We start from the raw sequence: 17,513 nt of genomic DNA on the forward strand, positions 1-17,513 counted from the left end.
AGGGTGGTGCCCCTCTAGTCTCCAGGGACATCGTCTGTGCTTGTTAATCTGGTGACCAGAGGCTGTAAGCGAATCCCAGTCTGCGTCCACTGTGGGAGGGGAGGGCCTTTGGGGAGGGGGCTGCCTTCAGGATCTCTGAAGAGATCCTGTGTGGTCATCCTCCAGCACCTGCCAGTCTCCGTGAGAACCTAGGGCTCAGTGTGAGGGAGCCGGTGGCGCCTGGGCAGACTGTGGTCTGGGCCAAACTTCATTTGCCTGGGGCTGTTTCACCATGGGTCCTGGTGCAGGGCCCCAGTGCCCCAGGCTTCGATGATTAGTTTTCTAACATTGAATGGTTTTAACACATTATTTGTAAAACCCAAAACATTTGGAAGTAAATTTGCCTCTGAAAATGTAAACAAAGAAACAGAACAAACTATGGCAGGGAACGTTTCCTTTGATATCCTTTGTGGCTTTGTTGGTTTGTCTCACGGGCTCAGATGTACCCATGTGCGCGCGCGTGCGCGTGTGTATGTGTCTGTGTGACTATGATGGTTGTAACAGTGTTTCCTACTCTGCCTGTTCCACACTGTGTTTACTAAGTACTATTGACCATGTGACCATGTAACGCTGATGTGACCGTTGCAGCTTAGGGAGAATAGGGGGCTGATTCCTTGAACAACCCGCAGGAGCTTCGCGGTCACCTTCAGTGGGAGGCGCGGTCACCTTCAGTGGGAGGCGTGGTCTGGAGGCCTCCGGGCAGGAACCTGCTCCCAAGGCGCCGCTTCCTCTGCACTTCTCTGCCGTGAGAGGTTTCTTCTTGTTTGACACTTTTTTAACCCCTGGGAGCCTTTGTGTTTTAAAAGCCAGGAGCTTGTCTTCGTGGCTAAGTTGTGTGCCTGGGTTACTGAAGACACCTGTCGTTTCTTTGCAACGAAAAGAAAAACCGGGCAGATTTACAGAGAACCGAAAGGGAAATACTTGGAACCGTTCATTAAACTGCCTTTTGGTTTGTATTGAGCGTCTTTTTCTCCCCTAAAGGCAGTTTCTTTCGACAGTGGGAACTGGGTGATTTTGCAAGTGTACCGTCTTATGTACTTTACAGAACCTAGCTGAAGGGCGATGCTGGCTTCCGCGTTTGTAATAATACTGCAGCTTGAGGGGCAGTAGGTCAGGGAGAGGACATGCCAAGGTGGCCCACGGGCGCTGTGTCCCGTCGCTGATCAGAACTGGACGCTCCCTCTAGGCAAGGGTTAAGTTCTGTTTTCTAAAGTTGTAAGTATTGAGACTAATGAATATAATAGTTCGGTAATTTAAATGTATATTTATTTTTAATGGAAGGATTTTGATTAAAAAGAAGCTAATGGACATGGAAATGTCGGTGAAATTTCTTACCTGCAAGGAAAATGAACATTTTGTATTTAAGTGAACTATTACGTGCACATTTTAAGAATAAAGAAATCCCTAGCTCTGCAAGGGATGCGGTGTCGGGCGGGAGTGTCAGACGAAGCCTCCTCTCCCTTCTCGGGTGTGTGGACAGGACGTCTGAAATCCCAGAATTTCTTGTATTGAACCAGAGGCTTTTTGGAAGATGGCCCAAGGGTCAGGTGGAAGGTGAAAGATGAGAAATCGATGATGAATGATAGATGGTCTTCTTGGAGCTGAGCTAGACCGAGTGGGCTCAGGACAGCACCCCTCCTCCCACGAGAGGGGAGACGGGATGGTGACTGTGATGGGTGTAAATCCTACTCACAAGGCACCAGAGAGGCCCCCCCCCCCAGGTGAGGGAGCTGCCAGACCTCGGCCTTCCCTGCGCACCACTCTCCTGGGCCGCCCCACTCCTGCCAGGCCTGAATGCCCAGCCTTGCAGTCGGCCACCAGGTTTGCCTCATGCCCACGGCTTTGCCCCAACACCTGTTTGCTGCCTCCGGTTCTGGACTGTTAAGTTATTTTATTTATTTATTTATTTTTGGTTGCATTGGGTCTTCGTTGCTGCACGTGGGCTTTCTCCAGTTGTGGCGAGCGGGGGCTTCTCTTGTTGCGGAGCACAGGCTCTAGGCTCACGGGCTTCAGTAGTTGTGGCTTGAGGGCTCCGGAGCACAGGCTCAGTAGTTGTGGTGCACGGGCTCAGTAGTTGTGGCTCGCGGGCTCTAGAGCGCAGGCTCAGTAGTTGTGGCGCACGGGCTCAGTTGCTCCGCGGCATGTGGGATCTTCCCGGACCAGGGCTCGAACCCGTGTCCCCTGCATTGGCAGGCGGATTCTTAACCGCTGCGCCGCCAGGGAAGCCCCTGTGAACTACTCTGATTTCTTCTCCCGCCTCCCCCACCTTGCTTTGGTCGAGTGCGGCTTCAGGGGCGTTCTCTTGACTGCAGTTTCTGTGAATTCACCTTCCCAGCCGGTCTGTGCCCCCGTCCGGAAAGGGCACAGGCAGCCGCTGGCACTGAGTGACCAGCGGGCACCCTGCCCCCCAGCCCGGTCTGTGTGGTGCCGGTGTAGGCTTACCATCGGGTAACCCCTGTCACCCAGGGTCTTGGCGCTCACGGCTCTTGGGTCCTTCTGTCTGAGTAGTTTCTGTTGGGGGCGCCCCAGCTGCCCTTCCTCCCCGCTGCCCTGGGGGAGTGGAAGGGGGCTGTGGCCTGAGACCCGGGGGCATTGCGTGTTGGGGAGGTCGGGCGTGCAGAAAGTTCCTCCCGCCTAAAGCAACCGTTGAACGGGGCAGCACCTGGAGCTAGAGCCTCAGTAGGAGCCTGTCTGGAGGCCGATGGGGCTGGAGAACCCTCGGCCTGGACGCTGCCTTCCGGGAGGCCGGGAGCAGGAAAGAGCAGGAACGGCAGGGTGGAGCACCCGCTTGGGGCGAATCCCCAGCCCTCGGGCCGGCCTGGAGCTCAGGGCGCAGCCAGCTGCCGCTGCCGCCCAGGCCTGGCGGCGGAGGGGATGGGGACGCGGCAGGGCGGGCCGAGGGACCGGGGACCTGGGAAGGGGGGCGGCGGGCGGGGGCGGGGAAGGGGGGCGGCCGCGCGCCTCCTTCAGCACCGCGGACAGCGCCCGGCCCAGAGGCTCCTGCGTCTGGCCGCTCTGCGCGCACAGGGACGCGGGGAGGGCCAAACCCTCCCGGCGGGGGCGGGGGTCGCAGAGGAGGAGGAAGGAGCGCTGCCCGCACCACTTGGGCCCGGCCTGGCCCCGCGGCCGCGATGCTGCTGGAAACGGATCTCGAGGGCGACCGAGATCGGCCCGGGGCCCCCGCAGCCGCCGCTCTCTGCACCTTCAGCGGGACTAGGGGTAAGAGCCCCGCCTGCCCGCAGCCTCCAACCTGGGCAGGAAGACCCGGAGGGGAAAAACAGCAGGGTCGGCAGAGGCAAACAGAGGGACAGCAGGAAGGAATGGGTGCAGCACACCAAGGGCAGAGAGGGAAAGAGTCTGGGGAGACTTCTGGCAGGACATGAGACGGGAACCGGGGTGAGGGGACGGGAGGCTGGCAGAGCCCTGAGTGGGCAGAGGGCCTGGAGCTCCCTGCGATGGTTCGGGAAGCCTGGACCTGCGCTCTAGTGTCCGTGGCTTTTTGCGGAGAGCCCCAAGAACAGAAGGGACCCCACAGGCATTTCTAGTGGGGAGGGGAGGGGCAGAGAAAGGGCCGCCGAGTAAATCCAGAGACCCCACGCGTCTCAGCTCCCACACACAGCCCAGCCCGGGCCTTGCCAGCCGGCCCAACCGCGCGGCACCGAGACCCCGAGGTCGGCCCACTGCCTAAACCGCCTCCCCAAGGGCCATTCGATCGCAGGGACGTTGGGAAATAATGGAGGCATTGTTGGCCAGCCGGCCAGATGCCGAGCGCATGGGCCCGCCCGCCCCTTCCCCGGTCGGACCACACATGGCTCCTCTCAGGCAGGCCTCTGCAGCAGCTGACACTCAACGGCCGACACCCCAGTGCACCCAGCACCCGCTCAGCTCCCCAGATTGCACGCTCCTTCTCTGTCCCGGGGAGCAAATGCAGCACAGAGTGAAGGGGCAGGCGCTGGCGGCATGGGGCTCTGCTCAAACGGAGACATGGGGTCTGCTCAGAGCTAAGAGGAGCTGTGCTTTTCCTGCCCAGGTCCTTCCAGGCCGGCCTCCAAATTAAAGTGTGCAGACCGGGCCACTGGAGGCCAGGCGGAGGCAGGGTGAGATGGGGCATTGCTGCGGGACTCCCAGGTGGAGCCTCTTGGAGGGTGGCGTGCACCTCTAGTCCCCCAGGGCTTCCTGGGGTCCCTGCCCTCGCCATGCCCTGCGCTGCCAGGGGCCCACCCTGCTGTGTGCTGACTGTGGGTGACTGCAGGGGGTGGCCTGGCCTGTGGCCAGGTGCTGGATGCCCTCTGGGGTAGGTGCGTCTCTACCTGCAAGGATGGTGCGTTCCCACAAGCTCACCTGTTTGGACTGGGGGCAGGGTGTGGGAAAATCGGGCATGGGGGCTTTCTCCTGTGCTGGCAGGGGTGCTGGCGGGTGGAGGGACGTGAGAGTGGATCCCGGCTTTCCCAGCTCCATCCCTCCTGACCTGGAGTCTTGGCTTCATCCTGGAGTCTGAGCCGAGGACACCGGGTTTCCCTCCGGAGACTCACCCTGCTTTCCTGCGCCCACTGTGGGCTGCAGTTCCAAGGGTGGGGCCCAGAAGCTGCTCAGAGCGGGAAGGTTGGGTCCAGCTCCTGGTGGCTTCGCTGTGAGCCCTTTGGACGCCACACTCACCCTCCCTGGGTGTTGGGTCGCGCTCACGCGACCAGACATTGTGACCAAGCCTCCCAGCTCGTACGTAGCCTCTCACGTCCGAGCCTCAGCGGCGGTAGGGCCCGGCTCCCTCCCTGACCCCCAGCCTACCCGCGGGCTTTCACGCCCGAGCCCCAGGCCTCAGCCCTGAGCCGGCGCCGGGGCAGGAAGCTGCCGGGCTCGGGCAGCTCCGGCCCGGCTCCTCCCCTGAGCGTCCCCACCCTCGGGCCGGGCACTCGGGGTGGCGTCTGGGCACAGCAGTTCTCCGCGCAAAGGCGCGCGGAGTCCGCGGCCGCCACCGGCGCGTCTCGGCGACCCCGGCCCCGCCCCGCGCCGCGGCCCCGCCCCCGCCGCTCCGCCTCCCCGCGGCCCGAGCCTCCGGGCCCCTGGGCGGCCCGCGGGCGCAGCGCCCAGCAGCGCCGGGAGTCGTTCAGACGCCGGCCCGGGGCCTTTGAGGCCGTGGTCTCGCCGGGCCCCTGGAAAGTTCAGGGCCGGAGAGCCGCGGCGCCGGGCGGCGGGAACCCATGGAGGCGCGCGGGGAGCTGGTCCCGGGCCGGGAGTCGGCGGGCGGCGACCTGCTGCTGGCGCTGCTGGCGCGGAGGGAAGACCTGCGCCGAGGTGGGTGCCCGGGCCGAGCGGCTGCACCCGGGAGGGCGGACCCCGTGGAGACCCAGAGGTCCTCGCTCCCTTCCCGGCCTGGCCACGGAGGCGGCGGGAGCCAGGGAACGCCGGCAGGAGTAGGTGCTAGGTCCCCAGCACAGCACGACCCAGCAGCGAGGCTGCCTCTGGGCCCCTGGAGCTGTGTTGTCGGGTGTTTGGTCGTGGCGCCCAGGCTGGGGAGGGATGGGGGCCTCCGGGTCCCAGGACTGGTTCAGGAAATACTCGCCCTAATCGGGAGAGCGCACAGAGAACAAACGTGAGACCCAGTGACGACGGCGTAGGAGGATCTGCAGCAAGGCTGCCTGCACCCAGACCCTACACACTTTCCAGGGGAAGAGAGTCAAATGCAAGGGCCCGCGTGGAGCTGGACCCCGGCCGTAGGACACCCCTAGCTGGGGTCTAGGGGTCTGCACTCACACGCACCTGCTCTGTTGGCCCACTCGGGGCTGGTCCTCCTACAGGAAAGCCCCCAACTTCCCGGTGGCACCAGTCTCGCCCCCAGCGCCTTGGCTTCCTGTGAACTGGGATGGTTCTCCGCGGGCTTCCAAGCAGGCGGGACCCGCAGGATGGAGATGGAGGTGGCCCTGGAGGGGCGGGGAGCAGCAGGGATGGAGCAGGTGGGAAAGGGGTTGCATCCAGGCTGCGGGGTCTCATCCGCCTCCTACTTATTTATTTATTTTCCGAAGGTTCCTGGGAGGGGTGGCCACAGGGGCTGGGAGGAAGGGGCGGGAGGGCGGAGAGAGAGGAAGGGAGGGGTGCGGGCTCTGGGCGAAACGGCTCAGGAGAGCGGGCGGGGATCGGCGGGCGGGCGCAAGGCTCTGCTGGGCCTCGCCAGCGCGGACGGTAGGAGACCCCGCCAAGTCCGGAGTCGCCATGCAACGTAAGGCCCGGGTCGCCAGGGCTTCGCGAGAGCGCGAGGGGCGCGGCGGGAGCGGCTTTTGCCCGACGCGGGCTCCGCGGGTAACACGGCCGGGGCGCTGTCCGGGCCGCGGTGCTGAATCCGCGCTGCGCGGGCCTGTCCAGCCACCAGCTCTGTGCCGGGTGTCCTGGCCGCCCTGCCACCGCCGCCCGGGGTTGGGGGGTCAGGGCAGGCGGCAGATCCCCAGGCTCCACACCCAGGGCTACGGTTTTGCCCGACGCGGGACCCCGTCCTTCGTGGTTTCCTGGGGCTGAGGGAGGTCCCTCTCCGGCCCTCTCGCCGCTGCCAGGCCAGCCTGGGGCCAGAGGAGTCCGCCGTCAGTGAGGTGAGCGTGGTGCGGTGGTGCTATATTTTTGTATGTTCCAGTTCCTGCTCGTGGCTCTCTTCCCTCTAGAGACCTTTTCTAATGTAACAGGGAGTCCTCACCCCCTGAGCACCCTGCAAAGCCCCTCGTGGCCCTGTGGCTCCCTGCGTTTCCCCAGCCTGGTTCCCCTGGAGGCCTGCAGGCCCAGGGGAGCAGAAGCCAAGTGTCTCTGTGGGGAGGGCAAACTGCCTACTGTGAGCTCAGGCATCCACGTCTGAGCATGAGGACAGAGGGTCCGTGTGTCCAGTCCACTCACAAGTCCCCTCACAGCCGCCCAGAGACAGGGAGGGCAGCAGCCTTTACTCTGGTGGCCTGCAGACAGGGCCCCGGGGCCAGGCAGCCACCCCTGCAAGGACCCCCGAGCCGCCATGATGCTTAACTGTGCAAGTAATGAGGGCAACTGGGTGGCGGATGCCCCACGACCCCCACGTGCCTGGCCTCCAGTGATGGTAAGGACCCGTTTTCCAGCCCAGCCTCTAAGAGAGCCCCTGGGGCGGGGGTTTCATTTGAGCTCAAAGTGCGTCCTTCATGAACTGGAAACATTTTGCAGTTGAAGGTATCTGGCCTAATGGGATGGCCTGGGCACCTTCCTGCTCATGGGCATGTTTCTAAACCTAGTTTCAGTTGTCGTGAATTTCAACTGTGCGCCGGGCTGTGGACTTCAGAGTCATGCACTCCCTGAACTTGGGGAGCTAGGCAGCCGCTCACGCTGGCCGGGGAAGAGGGTGTGCGGGGAAGGGGGTCTCCTGGTAGCCCCGGTCCCGGGAGCTGGGGGGGGGGGAAGGTGAGGCCTCTCCCTCTCTGTGTGGTGCCCATGACCACTGGTGGCTCCTCTGCCTGCAGAGATCCCACTGTGTGCTGGCTGCGACCAGCACATCCTGGACCGCTTCATCCTCAAGGCTCTGGACCGCCACTGGCACAGCAGGTGCCTCAAGTGCAGCGACTGCCACACGCCGCTGGCCGAGCGCTGCTTCAGCCGCGGAGAGAGTGTCTACTGCAAGGACGACTTCTTCAAGTGAGCCCGGCTGCCGCCTGGGAGGGCAGGGCTGGCTGCAGGCTGCCCAGTGGAAAGGAGGCCGAGAGCGGGCCACCCTGAGGGACTCCCCGGGCCCCCACAATAACCAAGTCTGGAGCCCCGAAAGCCCCCATCCCCAAACCCCTCCTCTTCCCCAGGCAGGGCACTCTGGGGCTTCTCCGATGGCAGCTGGGCTAGCACATTAGCAATTTTTTTAAGTAATTAATTTTGTGAATCATTGAAGCAGTCGTTAAGAAGGTAACCCCAAGTTTGTAGCGCTCTATTGGACTGACTCCCTCTTCATCTTGATCTTGTTTTTGTCCTTAATGCTGGGGATGGGGCGCCTACCAGGATTCACATTCCCCTTCCAGCACAGAGGACCGCCGTGCTCCCCGGGGCCTCCGGATCCCCTTCTCGGTAGTCTGTGCGGCTCTGCTGGAGCTGCCGGGCAGGCGACCAGGGGCAGGGCCCGGGGGGAGCCTCCCTCCACAAAGCGCCCTGCGCGGAGGCGCCGCGTTAGCTGCTCTCCTATCCGCCCGCCGCGCTGAGCCGCGCCCTGTGCGTCCCGCAGGCGCTTCGGGACCAAGTGCGCCGCGTGCCAGCTGGGCATCCCGCCCACGCAGGTGGTGCGCCGCGCCCAGGACTTCGTGTACCACCTGCACTGCTTCGCCTGCGTCGTGTGCAAGCGGCAGCTGGCCACGGGAGACGAGTTCTACCTCATGGAGGACAGCCGGCTCGTGTGCAAGGCAGACTACGAGACCGCCAAGCAGAGAGGTCAGTGGGGGGGGGGGGGCGATGGTCCCCGGGATTGGCCTGGGCAGGGCCCACCCTCCCCTTTCCTCGCCTGCAGAATGGGGCTAAGGCCAGTCCGGATCGGGCGCGGAGGGATCCTTCCCCTCCAGGGTCCTTTGCGAAGCACTCACCACGGGGCGAGAAGTTAAGCGCCTTCCCACCCCCAGGCCCCGGAGCTGGAGTTGGCGGGAACAAGTATCAGACCCGCTCCGGGGAAGCCGGGGTCTGAGGTCTTAGTGGCCGCCGCCCTTGGGAGCGCAGGGCTGTTGGTCTGAATTATGTGGATTAACTTTCCGCGTCTGAATTATCTTCCTAAATCCTTGACCGTGAAGATCCGGCCCTACCCGCACCCTTGGAACAAAGAGGAACCGGGGTGGGGGGGGGGCACTTGTCAGCGAGGGGCCGAGGCTGGAGGCGCCTGCGCCCCGATCCAGGGCCGCGGGGTTCCTAAAGAAGGCCGCCGCAGGGCCGCCCCTCGCAGGGCCCGGACGCCCCCCGCCGCGTTTTCTCCATCGCTCCCGGCGCCCGCGTCCCGCGAAACCCGCTGGCCTCCGCGGCCGAGACGGGCTGTCGCAGCGGCGGCGGCGGCGGCCTCAGTGGCCCCGACGTCCGCGCGCCTGGAGGGGGGTGGGACCAATGGGCAGCTGCAGGAGCAGGCCCAGGCTCACGGCTCCCCGCGGTGCAGAGGCCGAGGCCACGGCCAAACGGCCGCGCACGACCATCACGGCCAAGCAGCTGGAGACGCTGAAGAGCGCCTACAACACCTCTCCGAAGCCCGCGCGCCATGTGCGCGAGCAGCTCTCCTCTGAGACCGGCCTGGACATGCGCGTCGTGCAGGTCAGCGCCCGGCGCCCCCCGCCCGCCCTGCGAGCCGCTGGCCGACAAGGGCCGGCCCGGGTCCCAGGGCGCCGGCCACTTACCCGCCCCCGCCCCCAGGTGTGGTTCCAGAACCGCCGGGCCAAGGAAAAGAGGCTCAAGAAGGACGCGGGCAGGCAGCGCTGGGGCCAGTATTTCCGTAACATGAAGCGCGCCCGCGGCGGCTCGAAGTCGGACAAGGACAGCGTCCAGGAAGAGGGGCAGGACAGCGACGCCGAGGTCTCCTTCACCGGTATGGCGGGCGCGGGCGGCCACCTCACCCGCGGCGCCCAGAGCGGCAGCCCCGAACGGGGAAGAGCATTGGGTTGATTGACCGTAGGGAGCCTGGAAATTTGAACGTCCTGGGTCCTGGCCTCTTTAGCGTCACCTATAAAGCACTCGTTTATAGACCCTGGTCCCCCATCCCCAAGCCCTGTGGTTTGGCCACTGAGGACCACTGCTGTTCCTCTGGAGGGGGACAGAACCCCTGTGACCCGAGGGCCTGTCCCTCTGCAGGCTTTGTCCTGGTGGGAGGGTGTGGACGGTGTCTTTGCCCCGCGGCACTTGCAATGATTTTTAGGAAGGTGGCAGCACAATTCGGGGGTGATGGAAAGCCCGAGCTGCTTGGAGTTGGGGGAGGGTCCTCTCTGGAACCCGATTATCTCCTCCCAAAGCAGGAAGACCCTCCCCCTTAATGTCCATCCTCAGAGGGTTTGTGCAAGAGACTCTGCCAGCATTTGTGACCTTACGCTGCTCACCTAGCCTCTCTGGGACTTAACTTGTCTGCATAATTGGGCAACCTTGGGATCGTACTGGAGCCCCGGGCGCTGACTGGACTATTCCTGGCCCTGATCCCACCAGGGGAGCCCACCATTCCTTAGGCATCAGGTGGGATTGAGCTGAACAAGCTCAGGGGTGGAAGGGGTGAGAGACTTGGGCTGAGCTGTCGTGTGACGTGGGGCAGGTCACCCCTGCAGGGGGCACTGAGCGGGGCCAGAGGTGGCGGACGGTGGGCACCGAGCAGTGCCCTCTGCTTCCGCTGCAGATGAGCCAGCCATGGTCGAAATGGGCCCTGCCAACCGCCTCTACGGCAGCCTGGGAGAGCCTGCCCCAGCCTTGGGCCGGCCCTCGGGGGCCCCAGGCAGCTTCCCGCTGGAGCATGGAGGCCTGGCCGGCCCGGAGCAGTACCGAGAGCTGCGCCCCGGCAGCCCCTACGGCGTCCCCCCATCCCCTGCTGCCCTGCAGAGCCTCCCTGGCCCCCAGCCCCTCCTCTCCAGCTTGGTGTACCCGGATGCCGGCTTGGGGCTCCTGCCCTCGGGAGCCCCAGGGGGGCCCCCACCCATGAGGGTGCTGGCAGGGAACGGACCCAGCTCTGACCTCTCCACGGGGAGCAGCGGGGGCTACCCCGACTTCCCTGCCAGCCCCGCCTCCTGGCTGGACGAGGTGGACCACGCTCAGTTCTGACTGAGACCCTCGGCCCCACCGAGCACCGGACACGAGGGGTCTGGGCAGCAGCACGGCCCCTGGCTGGGGGTGGTCTGAGCTGAGCTCTCCTGTCCCCAAAGCCCTGGACCCCTGCAGGACGCAGTGCCACCGGCGGGGGACAGGATGAGGACTTAGGGAGGGCCCCCCCGCAGCCCCCTCCCCTAGGCGGAGGGGCTCTCCAGGCTCCCGTCTGAGAAGCTCCTCCCGGGACAGGGGCCAGCCCACCTGGTGGCCACACACACACACACACACACACACACACACACACACACACCCCAAGGCCAGGCCTTCACTCCGCTCTGGGGCCTCTGCCCCGACCAGCACAGCCCTCAGGCCGGAAGATGCTTTAATTTCTAAAATTAAAAAAAAAAAACATATTAATTGTGCTTTCATTTCCCAGGCTCTGTATGTCTGAGTTCTGTAGCCCCCTGCCCCCCCCACCTTTAGGTCAGAGATTGGCCTGTCTGGCCAGGCAGGAGGCCACGCCTGTGTCCTTCCTGGTCCCTCTGGGGGCCTCCCAGCCACCAACTCCTACCTCCCCAGGAACCTCCTTACCCCTCTCCCCTGGGGCAACTGGCTCTAGATATTCCCGTACTTCTGGGCTCCACTACCCTGGGGTGGGGGGAGATGGACTCCTTAAGCCCCTAAGGAGCTCCCTACCAGTCACAGCCGCCCCCAGGCCCTCAGCGTCCAGGCTAAGCCCAGGCCCCCGATTTCCGTTGCCAAACAGCCCCCAGTTCCCCCTCTCCACGGGCTCCAACTGCCAGAGGATTGGACGCCCCGCTGGAGAAGGCTGGAGCAGGGGCTCCGCGGAGCCTGCGCTGCCCTCCTCGACAGATGCTTTGCTGCCTGCCGCCTGCCACGGACACAAAGGCTGGCTGGGTGTGAATCCAAGTTATTCCTCAAGCCTGCATCCCAAGCTACCTGTTGGTTTTGTGACCGTCCCCTGTCTTTTATTTATTCTCTGACCATCGGTTCTTTCCCAGACTTCAATAAATTTGTCAGTAAGAGTCGTTGGAAAGCCCGTACCTTTCATGATGCTGGGGGGTGCAGGTGGAGGGGGTCATTGGGAGTGGGGGACTGCTCTTTGAAAGCTGGAAGCCCCGTTGGAGTAGTTGTTGGCTCCTTGCCAGGGATGGTACCTGGTGTGAACTGGGGCCCCTTTGTCCCTGGATCTCAGCCAGGCTTCTGAGCACTGGAAGGAGATGTGAGAGAACAGACGGCCCAGCCATGGGTGGAGGGGCTGGGCCTTTCCGCTCTCTCCCTGGGAGAGGCTGGTGCCGGGGTGGCCAGGTGACAAGACCAAGCAAAACTGCTCGCAGCTGGGAGCTGGCTTCAGCAGGGGGAGGGGGACTGCTGGAGTCAACCAGTCAGGAGATTCAAGGAACGTGGTCACGGGGGTCTCTCCAACTTGGATTCCGGTCCCAGCCATCTGCTCACTTTCTGTGTGACCCTGGGCAAGTGACCTGCCCCCTCTGCGCCCTGCTTTCCTCCTGTGGAGACAGTGGTGACCGCCCCCTCCAACGGGGGACATAAAAGGAGAGTTAGTGAATTTGGGGCCCCCCCAACCTTGCCCGAGGGCAGAGGCCTGGCTCTTGAGTCCTTCACTGGACAACAGGGCACTGAGTTGGGTGGGTGAACAGGCCCCTAGTGGGGGAGAGGGGAGCTGGGCACCAGATCAGAGCAGAGGATGGGGGACAGGCTGAGGGTCCCCTGTGTGGGAAAGGAGGAGGGGGAGCTCCCCAGATGTCCCCTCGGCCAGGCAGCCCAAGGGGCTTTGGTCAAGTCACCCCCAGTCCCACTGGCCCTGGCAGGGACAACTCCCTCACCAGCACCTGCTGCTGCCCAGGACCCAGAGCCTGTGGCCCGCCAGGAGGAATGTTGCTGACATCTCCCAGGCACACCTGGGCCCTGGGTATCTAATGGGGCAGGGGCATGCCAGGGTCAGGAAACGGGGGAGGCCCTCGGGAGAAAATTCAGGGGTGGGAGCAGAGGCCCTGATCTCCCTTCAGTCGGGGGGAGCGCCCGGGGAAGAGCCGGCTGAGCAGAGGTGGGGGTGGGTGGCTGCATTAGCCACTGGGGGACCCATGATGAGCAGAGGTGTCCCTCGGGAAGTGCAAGGAGTCCCAGGCAAAGGTCTCGGACTCCCAGGGGCGTGGCCGAGCGGCAGGTGGGGCGGGCTCCTGGGGGGAACCACTTTGGACACTTTCTGGCGACGGATACCCCGAGCGGAAAGCGGCTGAGCCCGGGTCGGATTCAGGATTTAGGGAGGGGGCCCTGGCGGCCGCGCGGCGGACGCTGCCTCCTCCGGCAGCCCCGAGGGGGGTATAAATCCTCAAATCGCGCCCCCCCTCCAGCCTGGAGACCTCCCCAGGCCGCCTGGGACCTTTCAGGCGCTGACAGGTTAATAAAGCGCCGGCTGTCCCCTCGGGGCCCTCCGCCTGTCTGCAGGTCCGGCCGCGCTCGCTCCAGCTGGCGGCGCGTCGGGGCGGCATCGGGGCCCCAGGCCCAGGCCCCCCCGGCGCGGGGAGGAGAGTGGATGCCGCAGGGGCCGCGTCCGCCGGAGGAGACGCGCGCGCCACGCGCCCCGGCCGGGACTGGGGGCTGGCGGGCGGGCAGCCGGGCGGGGGCTCAGCTGGGTCAGACCCGCGGTCACCGCTACAGTGCCCGTTTGCACACCTCGCGGGTCTGTTTCCGCATCTGAGCTGAGCGCCAGCTCGCGTGTTCTCCCTTTCCGCTCGCCCCACCCGGGCAGACACTCGAGCTCCCACCTCCGAGCCCCGCTCGGCCAGCAGACGTGACCTCGGACTGGAGCCCCAAGCCCGGACTCGAGGCTTGGAACCCGCAGGGAGGAGGTGGGCGGGGCAGACCTCTGGTGGGGAGGACCTCGGGCTGCGGGCTTTCCGCAGGGGAAGGTGGACGCCCCGTCTTTCGGGCCCCGTCTGCGGAGGTCACCTGGAAACCACAACTTATTTCCCACGATGGAGTCTGTTAACCAGGCGGGGCGTCTAGGCGTTTGTGGGTGTCACAGCCCAGGATGCGGGTTCCCGGCGCGCCCTCTCGCCGCAGAACCGGGCGGGGGGGACCCAGCTCCGAGTCCGAGGACCGGCCCTGGGGTCTCGGGGCCTCGGAGGGGACCCGCCCACGAGGGGCGCTCCGCACCGGGCCGGGCCACTGCCCCGCCCAACCGGCTCCGGGCGCCGCCCGCGAGGGACAGAGCAGGAAAGGGCGCTGCGAAGCCGGTGGGCGCCGGGCGGGGGCGGGGGCGGGGCGGGCGGCCTGCGGGACGTTGGGGGAGGGGCGGCGCCGCGCCCCCCCGGGACCCCCACCGAATTGCGGCGAGCGGGAGGGGCGCCGCAGGCTCGGGGTGGGAGGCACCCTGGCGGGCACGCGGGACCCAGTTGAGCTGTTTTCGTGGAGGGGGGGACGGGGGCTAGGGCTCGTCAACTTTTTCTTCAACTGTAATCTCTGTATCATAATAATTAGAACATTAAATTTTAACATAGAATACTCATCTTGACATATACATTGTTGTTAATTTTTGAACCCGACGCTTGTATACATTATCAAACGTAAATACCTGAATAATAAAAATAATAATTTCGACCAGTACATAAAAGGACTTCTTTCCTTTTAAATATAAAATTTGCACAGGGGATGAAGGACCATAGGGAATCAGAGGCACACCTCTCTCCCTGAGACCAGGGGACGCGCCGCTCCCCTTCCTGCGTTAACTCCCTCCTCCCCACCTGCTGGCAGGAGGGGGCGGGCGTATCTTGGGGACTGGTCCCCCGACTGGGGCAGGAGCGGGCTGGGGGCTCCAGCCCCGGGGGCTTGCCTGGTTCAGTAGCAAAACGATAAATCAGTGGGTTTTCAAAGGAATCAGTCTGGAGCGCTAAATCCCAGGGGCTGTAATGATCAATTCTTTAAGCCCATAATTGTTCAAATTACTCTGAGCAACATAAAACATTAATTTTAAGAAATTTAATAGAAAAAAGCTCTTTAAATCCGCAACGAGATAAATGACACCCAGCATGACGACCTTTTTCCATACCTTGGTGACATTGAATAATCTGAAAGTTATTTACATTTTCATTCTTCGTGGAAAGTGTTGACAAGCTTTTGGCCGTGGGCGAGGTGCACAGTGGCACGGAGGGGCCCCCTCCCCCCTAATTAATGGGGGAGCAGCGACTTCATAAGCGGAATTTTCATCAGTCTGCCTGGGTGACCTGCGGTGACGGCTTCCCCCGCCACCCCCGGAGCTGATGCAACTTGGCTCATTTTTCACCATAAAAATATTCCCTCCTGACCAGCGGAGCCCCCTCAGCGTTCAAAAATAGATACCAGCCTAAGAAGCAAGCCGTCACGGGGCATCACAGGGATGGAGTCCAAGGCCAAACCTGGGAGAAAAGCACAGACTCTGCAGACCCCAGAGTCAGCGAAGCGTGTGTGGGGGGGGGGGGGGGGAGTGCGTATGAGTGTCACAGCGGGTGTGGAGGCCATCCCTGGAGAAGTGGTCGCAAGCCCCCAGACACTCACACAGCCCTCAGACCCTCAGTTCCATGTGTTCCCAAGAGCCCGTCCAGGTTGTGGAATGTGACCTGTCAGGGGTCCACCCGTCTGACATCTGCAGAGCTGGGGTGAGGCTAGGTCTGGGGAGCCTGAGAGACACAGGGTAGGGATGACCTGGGCTCCCCACTGAGTCCCACATCTGTTGTTATGGACCTGGTAGAGCGCAGGCTTGGGTCAATGGACTCAGGGACCCTCCCATCCGTGCTACTTACTGCAGCTGTGTGATCATGGGTGAGCCGCTCAACCTCTCTGAGCCTGCAAAGGGCAGCAAGTGCAACCTCCTTTCCAGGCTTACTGGGAGACTTACCAAGGCAAAGCCGGAAACAAGCATGAGTGAAACGCTCGGCAAACCTTGGGGCAGCACCTAAGCCACCTTCCTCAGGTTCTGAGGGCAAATCCCATTGACCTGGAGGAGGCAGAACCCGCCAGACCCGCCGGACCTGCACATACTCACGACTCAGAACACAGAGCTACGTGCAGAACAGATGCACACGCCAGCGACTCTCACACGCAGGCATGCTCACCCGTGAGCACATTCACCCACTCTCTACACAGCTCACACTCACAACCCCCCAGCCATGCTCTTTGAGGGCAGTGACACGTGAACCATGGGAGGGGCCTCTAGCCTGTTGTCACAGAGGTCAAATACCCACTCGGCCAGGTTAGATCAGACCTGCCCTGAGGCAGGGGCATGGTCAGAGTTGCCCCAGGACTTTCTCCCTAATCTGTAGGCCTGGTGGCTGCGAGGGAAACACGGCTTCCTTCTGTGCTGAGGTTCTGGGGCCCTTGTGTGCCCCGTGCTTCTGAAGGGAGCATTTCCAAATCTAGGGGTGGGGAACCCAGACAGGGTCAGAGGTGGCTTACATCCATCTGCCCTGCTCCGGCCAGTGTCTGCCCCACTGGTGGGCAGGAAGGGGGAGGGTGGGGAATGGCCGGAGGATGTCCTCGTCCACGTGGACCGTATCCCGGAACATGAGGCCCGGGAGGGAAGCCCACGTCCATCCCCGCACGCTTGCGGTCCACACTCAGCACCTCTGCAAGCCCTGTTTCCTCAACCATCAAAGGGGATGATCCTGGTCATTGAGCATGGGAGGAGCCGATCACGGCCCCAGGGAAACAGGAATCGGCACCGCTGCTGGGAATGTTCACAATGCAGCCACTGAGGAGAACAGTCTGTTGGTTCCAAAGCTGTAAACACAGAATCACCAAGTGATCTGGCCATTCCACTCCTAGATCAAACCCAACGGAACTGAAAACAGGGACTCAGACAAACACCTGTACAAGGATGTTCACAGCAGCCAAAAGGTGGAAATGGCCCAAATGTCCATCAATACATAAATTAATTTTTTTTTTTTTGCGGTACGCGGGCCTCTCACTGTTGTGGCCTCTCCCGTTGCGGAGCACAGGCTCCGGACGCGCAGGCTCAGCGGCCACGGCTCACGGGCCCAGCCGCTCCGCAGCACGTGGGATCCTCCCGGACCGGGGCACGAACCCGTGTCCCCTGCATCGGCAGGCGGACTCTCAACCACTGCGCCACCAGGGAAGCCCCATAAATTAATTTTAAAATGTGGTCCATCCATAGCACAGAGTGGGGCATGGACATGATACAACACGGGGGACACTTGGAAATGTCGAGCTGGGTGAAGGAAACCAGACACAAAAGGCCACACGTTGTATGTAATTCAGTTTCTCTTAAATGTCCGGAACAGGTGGACCCACAGCAACAGAAAGTGGATTCGTGGCTGTGGGGTGGGCGGGGGTGGGGAGTGGCTTCTAACGGGTCCGGGGTTTCTATCCGGGGCGATGGCTGCGCCTGTAGGCTTTAGAATGGTTAACTTTGTGTTATGTGAGTATCACCTCAATTGTTTTAAAGTCTTTATTGAATTTGTTACAATATTGCTTCTGATTTATGTTTTGGTTCCCCCCCCACCCCGGGGGGGCACGTGGAATCTTAGCTCCCCGACCAGGGATCGAACCGCACCCCCTGCCTTGGAAGGCGAAGTCTTAACCACTGGACGGCCAGGGAAGTCCCTCACCTCAATTTTATAAAGGGGGCACCACTCACCCCTCCCAGGCAGGCCTGGCTCACAGCCTGTCGGCAGACAGGAAATCATGTGATTAAGGAGAGCAAGTAGGAC

General features: G+C 62.9%; 1 protein-coding gene across 2 annotated transcripts; it reads left to right on the forward strand.

The window, feature by feature from the left end:
* Positions 1-3,170: 3,170 nt before the first annotated feature.
* LHX3 (LIM homeobox 3) lies at positions 3,171-10,782 on the forward strand (the record flags this gene model as incomplete). Of its 2 annotated transcripts, none has more annotated exons than XM_082842692.1 (6): positions 3,171-3,258; positions 7,500-7,671; positions 8,243-8,445; positions 9,149-9,300; positions 9,400-9,571; positions 10,364-10,782. In XM_082842692.1, 6 exons carry the CDS (start codon positions 3,171-3,173, stop codon positions 10,780-10,782), a joined length of 1,206 nt encoding a protein of 401 aa, XP_082698818.1. The 2 variants fall into 2 exon arrangements, with proteins under 2 accessions (XP_082698818.1, XP_082698817.1); XM_082842691.1 differs by lacking the exon at positions 3,171-3,258 and adding an exon at positions 5,238-5,331.
* Between the last annotated feature and the right edge of the window lie 6,731 nt (positions 10,783-17,513).

The sequence above is a fragment of the Leucopleurus acutus genome (assembly GCF_964270905.1).
Source record: "Leucopleurus acutus genome assembly, chromosome: 7".
In the NCBI taxonomy this organism is placed as follows: Eukaryota; Metazoa; Chordata; class Mammalia; order Artiodactyla; family Delphinidae; genus Leucopleurus; species Leucopleurus acutus.